We start from the raw sequence: 13,131 nt of genomic DNA on the forward strand, positions 1-13,131 counted from the left end.
GTGTGTACATGTGTGTGTGTGTGTGTGTGTGTGTGTGTGTGTCTGTGTGTGTGTGTGTGTGTGTGTGTGTGTGTGTGTGTGTGTGTGTGTGTGTGTGTGTGTGTGTGTCAGTCTGAGCTGTGTTAACTGGGTGTGGCTGTCTGTGCCAGAGGTGGGTGTTTACTTTTCAGGGCTTTTAGTTCAGTGTTTGTGTCTTAGCACAGACAGGATGTGCAGAGGTTGTCAGCATGGTTCATGAGATGAAAGAACGCGGGGGGGGGGGGGTAGTCGAGCCAGTCCGATAGCAGGCTGTCTACCTGAAAGAATCCGAGCCTGCTGCCTCCACCTCCACCTCTACATACATTCCATGTGTGCTGCACAGTGCCACAAGGAAACACCTCTCACCACCTTAGTGCTTTGACATCCTTTTTCCCAGACACACAACACCCAAACAAAGCTGGGCATAGCTGAGCACTGATATGGCCAAGTGTTCAACGACAACTGGAATCACAAGCCAAAAACCTGAAGGTTAAAGGTGTTTGTGTTTATACTTCACTTTCACAGGTATCATTTCATATGTGTGGACGACACCCTATTAGGCTTAGGCAACAAAGGGAAATCCATTAGCTATTGATCAAAGAGTGAAGAGACTTGTAGACTTGTAGACTTGGAATGGACTCAACCCCTTTACTGGTGCCAAACATATTAGTTACAGAATGTAATAAAAATGTCCTAAACTTCATTTTGACAACAATTTCAGAAATGCTGTTTGGCTAGTTTATATCTTTTCGTTTTGTATTGCCAAGCTACTTCCATGGAGTATCACTGTCAAAACAAGTAAACTCACAGACAGGGTCAGTGTCCTGAGGCTGACAGTCTAGTCCAGCTACAAGACCACCAACTGTGATGTAACATTGAGAGTTTTAGCACTGAAACAATTGGCATAGAAGGCCTAGTGCATGTTTTGCACGACAATGAGTGACAACTAGATACACACATATGTCATATCTTCATTTGATCACTCCGTTGTTGCTGTTAATCTTCCTGCGCTAAATGAAAATACCATCAAATAAAAGATGGCTTTATGTACTGTCACATCATATGAAACATTTGATCTCAAATCCAAAATACTCAAAATTGTCATTCTTAGCTTCACTGTCCAAATACATATGTAGGTGAGTGTATATGACAAGGGATGCAGGTGTGTGAACAACAAATCAGCAGGCACATTTTTTGTCACACAAAAAAAGGGAAATATTTAATAGGTTGGTGAATTATTTTATTCCATGGCTTTACTTGCTACGGGTATTTATTACCAGGAGTCCATGATACGCCTCATGCTCATGAACCTCATACCACTCAAGCCGCCCATGGCTCCCATTCCCATGCCCACGCTGAAGTTGCTGTACTCTCCAGGCCTCATGTACATCATCCTGCCTCTGAAGTGGGGCTGCTCGTACATCAGCCAGTGGCCTTCCATCACGTTGCAGGACTGGCATTTGGACATGCGGTAATGATCCGTGACGTTGTCACAGTTGTTCATAATCTCGTGCATCTGACCTCCGAAGTTCTCTCTCTCTCGTAGATCCTCATCCTGTAGTTTCCTCTGTGCTGTTAGGATAAAAGTACAGATTTCTTTGATGAGATAATTATTTAGAACATTGTTTAATATGAGAGTGTGACCATTAAAATATGTTTTACCTTCAATGACAAGATGTGACAATTTTAAGCTGAAATATTTTCAACCTACCATGGCGATCACGCGGCAGGACTTGATGCAGGTTTAAATGAAGTACTGGTTTCCCATGTAGTTGTTGCGGTTGTACAGCATCCAACAGCTTTTTCGACCCTGCAGGAGTGGCACCTGCTCAGGTAGGAGCCCATGTCACTGCAGTCACTGCTTCACTCATAGGAACGACCCTGGAAGTTCCTGTCCTCGTAGAAGACAATCTGAAAATAAAATGGAATCATTTCTATGAACTAAACAATTGTATGAAAGAAACATTTTAGAGACATTTGGGATGGTCTACTATTCGGTCCCAATGGCGACCAGGATATTGGGATTAGTCAAACGTTCATGATTTAGTTTGGGGTGCTAGAGCGCTAGAGCCCTTTTGTATACAAATCTAGAAAAATGTTGGTATGTATTTTCAAAACTTTCCCAGTGCTTGCTTACCTTGCCTCTGTTCATGTTGGTGGTGGACATGTTTGCTAACTGTGCTGCTGGTTGCTGCTCCCGAACTGACTTCCTACCAGGTTTAACCCTTTCTTTTACACCAGACCAAACCCAAAGAATTGCTAGCTCCATTGTTCAAGCCCCTGACCCAGCAACATGCTATAGAGGCCTATTGAGGCCACTGAGGCTACGTCCACCTTTCCAGAAAGGCAGCTTATCAATTGGTTGTTTATCTTGCAAAGTAACATAAAGCCTTTTGAGAGTCTACTCTCAAATGACTCTCAAATTTTAAAGTTCTTCATACATAAGTTTTCAAATCTTACTTGAAATACAACTTTCATTGACTAGAAAATGACATAAATTTGTGTGCTTGAAAGTCTTGAAGTATTTATGGTTGTGAAATAGTAGTATAGGGGTAGTGGTAGCAACAGCTGTAGTAATAGTAGAAGTATTATTGGTAGTAATAGGGTTTTCATAGGCTACGGGTTAGTTATAGTTACCTATTTTGGGGTGGTTTGTTGGTTTGGAGTTATTATAGTGGGTTATAGTGGGCTAGTATAGTAAGATAGAAGGAGTACTATAGCATCATTAGCCATATTATGTGTTTTTAGGCTCTCTAAGGTCTTCAGTTTGAACATTCTGAAAGTTTTGTGGCAGTGATTTCAGTTTAGAATGTTGAAACCTGCATTCTGCCTTTAAAATGAAATGGGATATAACAAGCTTTATAGTTTATGAAGTATGTGTTTAAAATTGTTATAGTTCAAAAAGTACATGTGGTATAAACAATCTTCTGAAAAGCAATTTAAGTTGAGTCAGTCTGCACATGTCAACTTTGGGTTGGTGTTTGTAGCTGAAACGGTTCAAGAGCAGTGGCAAATCCACATTTTGCTTTAAATCTATGGAGCTTTTATGCAAATTTCAAACAGTTATGTTCAAAAAGTATACATAGTATCAAAAAGCTGTATACAAGCACACAATTCCAGACCATCTGCACGTTTTAAAGGTTGAATAGAGTTTCTATCTTTAATGGTTCTAGAGGAGTAGCGGCTCCATGTTTGACCTATCCTCTCCATTTAAACCTATGACCATTAAAAGTTATTGGGATTTATGCAAAAGTGTTTGTAGTGTGAAAGGTAAGCTATAAGTAGTATCAAAAAGTATTGTTCTTACAACCAGAAGACAGCAAGCCTGCACGTTTTAAAGTTGTTTTGGTGTTGGTTGCTTTTACAGTTTTGGGCTACAGGTGGAAACAGAAGGAGAATAATAAGTATGTCGGATTTTCGATGGATGGGATGGATATGCTATTTTTGAGCAATTCAGTTATCTATTTGATAATAGAATATAGAGGACTCAAATCTAAAAAGTTGTGATGATGTATTCTTGAATCATCTGGAATCTATCCAATTACTTTATGTGGAACAATCTCATTGTGCCTTGTTACACCAACATTTGTTGGCTAATTGTTGAAAAGGGCTATACACTTGTTTTTCTGTTATGTATTTGCAGCAAGTAATCAACGAGACTAGACCTTTAAATACAACCTTTGGATACGATCACGTGGTACGGTAGCTCCACGATAACCTGCCTTCTCTTTGCTACCGCGTCTGGTTTTGCGATTAAAAAGGTAACGATTTTACTGTAGGAATTTGAAACATATCAGTAGCTACAGTAGCCCTATTGCTCAACAGATTATAATGACAGCCAACCCTTGGATTGAAGTGAAATGACAGTCGTTTATTTGTGCATTTTAGCGTGATATCTCCTGAAACCGGGAAGGGACAGCAAGGGCACATCGCTAACGTTACCGTCTATATAGGCCCTATTTTAAATAAACGTTTGACTAAAGACCATTTTAGACCATAATGTCTCCACAAGACTTCGATCACATTGGTTAAAATGTTTCCGAATTTTATAATAGGACAGCGTTACTAAATAGCCATGTTGATAAGAAGAAGGAGACGGCAAGGACCATTCGGATTTGTAAAGATTACCGAGAAGTGCAGTGCACAAGACTGCCTCCTTATCGCTCTGTTTGAGAAGGGATGGGCAATGCACTAGTTGACAGGAAGAACATATTATACCTGAGACTTCCCTAAAGATACTGTGCCTTTACAGGGATGGATGCCTTATGTCACGTGTATAGGCTTCTTAGGCTATATACAATAGTCAGAGTTGGAAATTAAATTGAAAAGCTGTAAAAACATGACTAATTGATAGTGAATAGTGACAGCGATATACCGTATGTCTATATTGTTGAGTTTGCTTAAACGCTTCTACAATTTATTGACCAACATAACTATGACTTTTTCCTGATAATTTAGCCTGACCAGGAAAAACTCCTGGCCTCTGATATGATAGCAGTTTATTTTCTGGTAATATATTTCTGGTGTTTGCTTGTCCTCTTGTTCATGCAGGATGGCAGAGCATGAGCCACCCCTCTCGTGTGACTGCTTTGTGTCCTTGCCCCCCGGCTCACAAGATGATCACGTGATTTTTGGGAAGAACTCAGACCGTCCTAGAGATGAGGTCCAGGAGGTTCTTTACTACCCGGCAACCAGTCACCCATCTGGGACCATGCTGGAGGTAAGCTAGGCCTAGCTTCACTTCTCCCCATAGATTTACCCTGCTGCAAATTACAAGCCTGCTGCCATCTTGGATCAGGGCTCTCTTGAAAAAGAGATTTGATCTCAATGAGATTAAACCTGGATGAAGCATGGTTAAAGAACTCAAATCCATCTGCCCTCTGAACATTGTATGTAGGCCTGTAGTCAGAGTTATGTTAAAAATGTTCACAACGGGTGTTTTGCTCTGTGACCAACATCACTAATTGGATTAGAGTTGTTTTCACTGGTGAGCAGTCAGTCTGGGCAATATAACTGAGAAGGGTTATCAAACCTCTAAAATACCCCACCTAGGTATACACAATCAACATTTTCTAATTTACGATTCTCAAAGTTTAAAGTTTGAATGATAGACTATCATTTATTTATTTTCACGCCTTTATGTTATCAACGGTTTATACGACAGGCTTAAGGTATTGGCTGAGTGTGTGTTGGTAGGGTTTGCCAGTATATTTGATGTTACAATCCAAAAAAAAGAGAATTGAACAACAATGTAAGTCTCCATCTCTCGTCCTGCAGTGCACGTACATTCAGATCCCCCAAGCAGAACACACCCATGCTGTAGTCCTCAGCCGGCCTTCCTGGCTGTGGGGGGCCGAGATGGGGGCCAACGACAAGGGGGTCTGCATCGGGAACGAGGCTGTGTGGACCCGCGAAGCTATCGATCCAGGGGAAGCCCTGCTAGGAATGGACCTGGTCCGGTAAGCCCGGCTGACCGTAGGCCAGCATACCAAACAGTAGTGTTGTTTTGGGGGCCAAGTGGATCCTAACTTCAGAATCACCTCCTGATCCGAAAGATGGAGAGACGGGCTGGCTGGCTGTATTTCCAGGTTCCTGACCGAGCGGTCTGATTGAATGACTTGTCTGGCTATGTCAGACAACATTGGATCCCAGGACCAGGAACGATAGGGTAGCACTACCCTTTGAGAATCAATTTACTAACTTCAGAATCACATCACTCAAAGTTTGGTGTGAATAATCAATGCATTGTTGTAATTGGTAAATTTGTTGAAAAGTAGATATGCTTAGTCAGCCTGTAGTCAGAAAAGCAATATAGGGCTTTGCAGTAGCAGATGTGCTACTGTAAATGTACTAGGAAAACTTCCTTCATCACAGGTTAATACTTACCTGTGTGCGTAGGGACTAGTCGTGTAAACAAAGATAGGCCCTACTGCCTAAACATTTCCATAGGAGTTTTGATTGAATCTGGCCCAAGTGTGTTTTCACTTATGTCCTAAAGCTGTCTTTACATTGTCATAAGCATAACATTTAAAGGATTGAAGTGTAACGCTGAACAAATCATTTTAACAGTTGGCAATGGCAGCCGCAGGTTGGTCCTGTTGTACCACTGACAGTGATATAGCAGCAGCAGGACTAACCTACTCCAGGGGTTGCTGCACTGTGGCTGACCCTATGCTGCTCTGTGGCTGACCCTATGCTGCTCTGTGGCTGACCCTATGCTGCTCTCTGGCTGGCCCTATGCTGCTACCAGCCTCGCAACTGTGTGTATGTGGTGTCAGTGGAATAATATAAGATAGAATGTTCTATTTGATTCTATTCTACTCATAATCTATTCTATTCTATTACTATTCTGTTCCAGTATCCCAACCCTGGTCCTCGAGTACCCACAACAGTAAAAAATGTTATTGTAACCCTGGACAAGCACACCTGATTCAACTTGTCAACTAATTATCAAGCCCTCAATGAGCTGAATGAGGTGTGTTTGTCAAGAGCTACAACAAAAAAATGTGTACTGTTGGGGGTACTCGAGGACCAGGGTTGGGAAACACTGTTCTATTCTCCAGGTATTCTTCTCTACTCTATTCTACTATATTATATTCTACTCTATTCTACTCTACTTCTCTCTACTGCCCTACTCTACTCTACTGCTCTACTCTACTCCTCTACTCTATTCTATTGCTTGACAGCTTGGGGCTTGAGCGTGCGGACAGTGCCTGGGGGGCGGTGAGTGTGATCACTGGTCTGCTGGAGCAGCACGGCCAGGGGGGGCCATGCAGGGAGGACCCGGCGCCCTTCAGCTACCACAACTCCTTCCTCCTGGTGGACCGCAACGAGGCCTGGGTCCTGGAGACTGCCGGCAAGCTCTGGGTGGCACAGAAAGTCACCGGTGAGGAAACTGCTGTAACACCGTGGGAGCTGTAGTGTGAATGGACTTTGGGGGGGGAACTGACAGTGGCACAGGAAGTTACATGGTGAGAAAATTGCTCTAACATCACTGGAGCTGTAGTATGGACATAAGTTTTGAATCAGAGGTTAGTTTTGGGTTAATCTCTGTTACGAAGTAAAATCCCACGTAATTTGGTCAGCTGAGGGATTAATTTCTTTGTTCATACAGTCCGTGTTAGAAATTGAGAGTGGCAAATATGAAGTTTCCACCCTCGCATAAAGAAATCTCTCAGCCAGTATATCTGTGTATATCTGAGCAACTTCTACCAGCAGCATACAACTGTGCACTGTCCATTCGCCTGTCTTTGCTTCCCACAGAGGGGGTGAAGAACATCTCCAATGCGCTGACCATCGGGACGGATATCTCGGCTGAGCACCCAGAGCTGCGGAGTGTGGCCCAGGCCCAGGGTTGGTGGAGCGGCGAGGGAGAGTTCTGCTTCAACGAGGTGTTCAAGTCTGAAAACCCCCCCGCCAGGATGGAACTGGCCAAGAAGCGCTACAGTGGGGGCACACAGCTCCTTCAACAGCATGATGGTGAGGGAGACTATTATTTATATTCTAATCTAATTCAACACGTTCAACTCCTTATAACTGTAAAAACTCCCAAAATGATGTTAAAGCAGACTATTAAAAACACTATACAGGTTTGGTTTGGTTGCCGCATTGCTTATACAGCTATTTTTATTACACATAATAAAGGCCCGGTATCCCCTCTTATCATTGAAAGTACGTTACATGTAACTAGCTATGTAATTTCCTGTCTCCTGCCATTTCCTCTCCGGTCGGCTTTCCCATAAAAATAGACAACTAATAACGTACTTAGACGATACATTTTCTGGGTTCCCCAGGTTCTGTGACGGCCGAGGTGATGATGTCCATCCTGAGGGACAAGCCCAGTGGGATCTGCATGGACTCTGGGGGGTTCCGCACCACTGGCAGCATGGTGTCCATCCTGCCCCGCGATCCCAGCCTGCCCTGCATCCACTTCCTCACTGCCACCCCCGACCCCTCCAGGTGCGTCACCTCACCGGCCTGGTCCCGAACTAATCACTCTGACCCTAACCTCATTGTTATCTACTCCTTGGGTTTAATCTAAATAGCTGGATACAGTGCCTTGCGAAAGTATTCGGCCCCCTTGAACTTTGCGACCTTTTGCCACATTTCAGGCTTCAAACATAAAGATATAAAACTGTATTTTTTTGTGAAGAATCAACAACAAGTGGGACACAATCATGAAGTGGAACGACATTTATTGGATATTTCAAACTTTTTTAACAAATCAAAAACTGAAAAATTGGGCGTGCAAAATTATTCAGCCCCTTTACTTTCAGTGCAGCAAACTCTCTCCAGAAGTTCAGTGAGGATCTCTGAATGATCCAATTTTGACCTAAATGACTAATGATGATAAATACAATGCACCTGTGTGTAATCAAGTCTCCGTATAAATGCACCTGCACTGTGATAGTCTCAGAGGTCCGTTAAAAGCGCAGAGAGCATCATGAAGAACAAGGAACACACCAGGCAGGTCCGAGATACTGTTGTGAAGAAGTTTAAAGCCGGATTTGGATACAAAAAGATTTCCCAAGCTTTAAACATCCCAAGGAGCACTGTGCAAGCGATAATATTGAAATGGAAGGAGTATCAGACCACTGCAAATCTACCAAGACCTGGCCGTCTCTCTAAACTTTCAGCTCATACAAGGAGAAGACTGATCAGAGATGCAGCCAAGAGGCCTATGATCACTCTGGATGAACTGCAGAGATCTACAGCTGAGGTGGGAGACTCTGTCCATAGGACAACATTCAGTCGTATATTGCACAAATCTGGCCTTTATGGGAGAGTGGCAAGAAGAAAGCCATTTCTTAAAGATATCCATAAAAAGTGTTGTTTAACGTTTGCCACAAGCCACCTGGGAGACACACCAAACATGTGGAAGAAGGTGCTCTGGTCAGATGAAACCAAAATTGAACTTTTTGACAACAATGCAAAACGTTATGTTTGGCGTAAAAGCAACACAGCTGAACACACCATCCCCACTGTCAAACATGGTGGTGGCAGCATCATGGTTTGGGCCTGCTTTTCTTCAGCAGGGACAGGGAAGATGGTTAAAATTGATGGGAAGATGGATGGAGCCAAATACAGGATCATTCTGGAAGAAAACCTGATGGAGTCTGCAAAAGACCTGAGACTGGGACGGAGATTTGTCTTCCAACAAGACAATGATCCAAAACATAAAGCAAAATCTACAATGGAATGGTTCAAAAATAAACATATCCAGGTGTTAGAATGGCCAAGTCAAAGTCCAGACCTGAATCCAATCGAGAATCTGTGGAAAGAACTGAAAACTGCTGTTCACAAATGCTCTCCATCCAACCTCACTGAGCTCGAGCTGTTTTGCAAGGAGGAATGAGAAAAAATGTCAGTCTCTCGATGTGCAAAACTGATAGAAACATACCCCAAGCGACTTACAGCTGTAATCGCAGCAAAAGGTGGAGCTACAAAGTATTAACTTAAGGGGGCTGAATAATTTTGCACGCCCAATTTTTCAGTTTTTGATTTGTTAAAAAAGTTTGAAATATCCAATAAATGTCGTTCCACTTCATGATTGTGTCCCACTTGTTGTTGATTCTTCACAAAAAAATACAGTTTTATATCTTTATGTTTGAAGCCTGAAATGTGGCAAAAGGTCGCAAAGTTCAAGGGGGCCGAATACTTTCGCAAGGCACTGTAAGTGTGTGAGAAATGTTTGGGAAACTCCCCCTAGCCTACCAGAGAGCTATGTGGTAATGTTGCTATTTTGCTGATACCTTTCCAGTTCTTTCAGATTGGCAAGAGGGACTCAACAAGGGTGTAGGAGAAGTGGCAAGGGATTGGTTTGGAACCAGGCCCAGGAACCCCTCAGGCTATCTGGAAGTGCTTCTTAAGATTTAGACTCAGATTCGCTCTTTGCCGTTTAACTCTCTATTGCTCTTTTTCATCTTCATCATTTCCCCCTTTGGCAAAACTGCGTCTTGATAGGAGTTTCTCTGTGTCTGTGTGTTTCATTTGGTCCTTACCCCCTGCCCTCCTCCTCCTACCGGACTGTCCTCTGTCCTGCCAGGTCTGTTTTCAAGCCTTTTATCTTCTCTGAGTCTGTGACCCCAGTGTCGAGGGTGATCTCCCCACAGTACGGCCCAGACGACCCGGTCAGGAAGCAGCCACGCTTCCAGAGCCAAGTGGACCGCAGGCACGACCTGTACAAGGCCCATGAGGGGGCCCTGCAGACTATGGAGACCAACCCGGTACGTGTAGAAGGGGTTAGAATGAAATATGGGTTGAATATGCCACGGCTGAATGTAATAGGCTACACTTTCATAGAGTATTTTAATTAATTAATTTTTTAAACATTTTTTACATTGATGAGTGTGGGTACGGACTGATGGATATTGTATTACGTACATCACTTTGAACTTTTATAATTCCCTATAAACTTCACAAATTGCTGTTTGTCAGGTCTTCTCTGCTTATGCACGTGCTTGTGTGTGGGGGGGCATTCATGTGTGTATTTTTGCGTGTGTGTGTTTCTGTCCCTCAGGACGCAGGGAATGCTCTGACGGAGACATTGAGGATGTTGGAGGGCCAGTGTCTGACGGACATATCAGCCCTGCTCAGTGGAGAAATACCAGCAGATGAGGAACTGGGGGACCTGTTCTTTGACTGTGTGGACACGGAGCTGAAGTTCTACCAGTGAGGAGGTAAGAAATGTGTGTGTGTGTGTGTGTGTGTGTGTGTCTCTCAGAAGCACAGTAACCTTCTCATTACGCCAATGCTGCCTCCAATTTCTCTCTGTTACAGCGCCCTCATGTGGAGAATGCTAGTGCTTGCAGATCGGCAGGAGATGGCCCTGGGACTGTTACATCCTGTGCTCCTGTTAGATTGGCTCCCTTCCATCTCACGCATACGAACCCCCTGATGCCATTCCATCCATCATTAACACAGAATATAAATGTCTTAACGTTCCATGGGATTGGAGCATCATTATCATTTGTATCACTTTAGGGAGCAATGCTCGCCCCACATTAGTGAGTATGTGATAGACCACTACAGGAGTGTACATTACCAGTTAATAGTTTGGACACACCTACTCATTCAAAGGTTTTTCCTATTTGACTATTTTCTACATTGTAGAATAATAGTGAAGATGTCAAAACTATGAAATAACACATGGAATCATGTAGTAACCAAAAAAGTGTTAAACAAATCATTATATATTTGATATTCTTCAAAGTAGCCACCCTTTGCCTTGATGACAGCTTTGCACACTCCTGGCATTCTCTCAACCAGCTTCACCTGGAATGCTTTTCCAACAGTCTTGAAGGAGTTCCCACATATGCTGAGCCCTTGTTGGCTGCTTTTCCTTCACTCTGCGGTCCAACTCATCCAAAACCATCTTAATTGGGTTGAAGTCGGGCGATTGTGAAGGCCAGGTCATCTAATGCAGCACTCCATCACTCTCCTTGGTAAAATAGCCCTTACACAGCCTGGAGGTGTGTTGGGTCATTGTCCTGTTGAAAAACAAACGATAGTCCCACGAAGCGCAAACAAGATGGGATGGCATATCGCTGCAGCGTGCTGTGGTAGCCATGCTGGTTAAGTGTGCCTTCAATTCTAAATAAATCACTGACAGTGTCAACAGCAAAGCACCATCACACCTCCTCCATGCTACACGGTGGGAACCATACATGCGGATATCATCCGTTCACCTACTCTGCGTCTCACAAAGACACATCGTGTGGAACCAGAAATCTCACATTTGGACTCATTAGACCAAAGGACAGATTTCCACCGGTCTAATGTACATTGCTCATGTTTTTTTGGCCCAAGCAAGTCTCTTCTTATTGGTGTCCTTTAGTAGTGGTTTCTTTGCAGCAATTTGACCATGAAGACCTGATTCACACAATCTGCTCTGAACAGGTGATGTTGAGATTTGTTTTACTTGAACTCTGAAGCTTTTATTTGGGCTGCAATCTGAGGTGCAATTAACTCTAATGAACTTATCCTCTGCAGCAGAGTTAACTCTGGGTCTTCCTTTCCTGTGGCGGTCCTCATGAGAGCCAGTTGCATCATAGTGCTTGATGATTTTTGCGACTGCACTTGAAGAAACTTTCAAAATTCTCGAAATGTTCCAGATGGGCTGACCAGTAATGGACTGTCATTTTCTCTTTGCGTATTTGAGCTGTACTTGCCATAATATGGACTTGGTCTTTTACCAAATAGGGCTACCTTCTGTATACCACCCCTACATTGTCACAACACAACCGATTGGCTCAAATGCATTAAGAAGGAAAGAAATTCTATCAATTAACATTTAACAAGGCACACCTGTTAATTGAAATGAATTCCAGGTGACTACCTGATGAAGCTGGTTGAGAGAATGCCAATAGTGTGCAAAGCTGTCATCAAGGCAAAGGGTGGCTACTTTGAAGAATCTCAAATATAAAATATAATTTGATTTGTTGAACAATTTTGGTAACTACATGATTCCATATGTGTTATTTCATAGTTTTTATGTATTATTCTACAATGTGGAAAATAGTGAATATAAAGAAAAACCCTTGAATGAGTAGGTGTTCCAAACTTTTTACTGGTACTGTATGTATGTGACTATGTGTAGATCTGTTTCACATTAAAACACCTACTGTAAGTACACCATTTGTAAAATGTGCAATTCATTGTTACAAGTGAATGGGGGTTAGTTGACTGACTGCCCCATGAGAATTAACTCATAAAATATTAGCTCTGTCTGCTGATGTGTCCTGTATTTATTAACACAGTAGTTTAAAAAAACACTGCGGTATTCAATTCAGTATGTACTGACGTATTTAGTACAGTTAAGTAAAGAATTCAACAAATGTTGTACAGTTTTGTTAAAGTTGAGGAAATTATAACTCCGTCCTGATGGTGGCAGTGTTGCACTTCCAATCTTATAAAATATCCTAGCTCACAGCTTCAGAAGTCACCTAACCGAAGATTGTCTATTATATTGACAAGATCTTTAAGTGACCGCTCTAACAATGGAAATGGAAATACATGTCCTCAAAGATTGAATACAGGTTTGAGGCGGCGAGACCAGGTGGGACCATTCAGCCAATGAGAGGGCAGATCCGCGTTTTAACAACAGCCATAGAG

General features: G+C 42.8%; 1 protein-coding gene across 1 annotated transcript; it reads left to right on the plus strand.

The window, feature by feature from the left end:
- Window positions 1-3,671: 3,671 nt before the first annotated feature.
- LOC110493643 (secernin-2) lies at window positions 3,672-11,238 on the plus strand. Its single transcript, XM_021568033.2, has 9 exons — window positions 3,672-3,779; window positions 4,570-4,738; window positions 5,296-5,477; window positions 6,705-6,904; window positions 7,282-7,497; window positions 7,812-7,977; window positions 10,064-10,244; window positions 10,538-10,697; window positions 10,798-11,238. The coding sequence occupies exons 2-8, from the start codon at window positions 4,571-4,573 to the stop codon at window positions 10,691-10,693; spliced, it is 1,269 nt and encodes a 422-aa protein (XP_021423708.1). The 5' UTR covers window positions 3,672-3,779; window position 4,570; the 3' UTR covers window positions 10,694-10,697; window positions 10,798-11,238.
- Window positions 11,239-13,131: the final 1,893 nt, after the last annotated feature.

Source organism: Oncorhynchus mykiss, chromosome 17 (genome assembly GCF_013265735.2).
Source record: "Oncorhynchus mykiss isolate Arlee chromosome 17, USDA_OmykA_1.1, whole genome shotgun sequence".
NCBI classification, from domain to species: domain Eukaryota; kingdom Metazoa; phylum Chordata; class Actinopteri; order Salmoniformes; family Salmonidae; genus Oncorhynchus; species Oncorhynchus mykiss.

Bases quoted from the DNA above. Each gene is read 5' to 3' on its own strand.
- LOC110493643 (XM_021568033.2), top strand. From the start codon at position 4,571: ATGGCAGAGCATGAGCCACCCCTCTCGTGTGACTGCTTTGTGTCCTTG. The intron at 7,978-10,063 runs GTGCGTCACCTC...CTGTCCTGCCAG, and splicing joins GCCACCCCCGACCCCTCCAG to GTCTGTTTTCAAGCCTTTTA. The intron at 10,245-10,537 runs GTACGTGTAGAA...TCTGTCCCTCAG, and splicing joins AGACTATGGAGACCAACCCG to GACGCAGGGAATGCTCTGAC.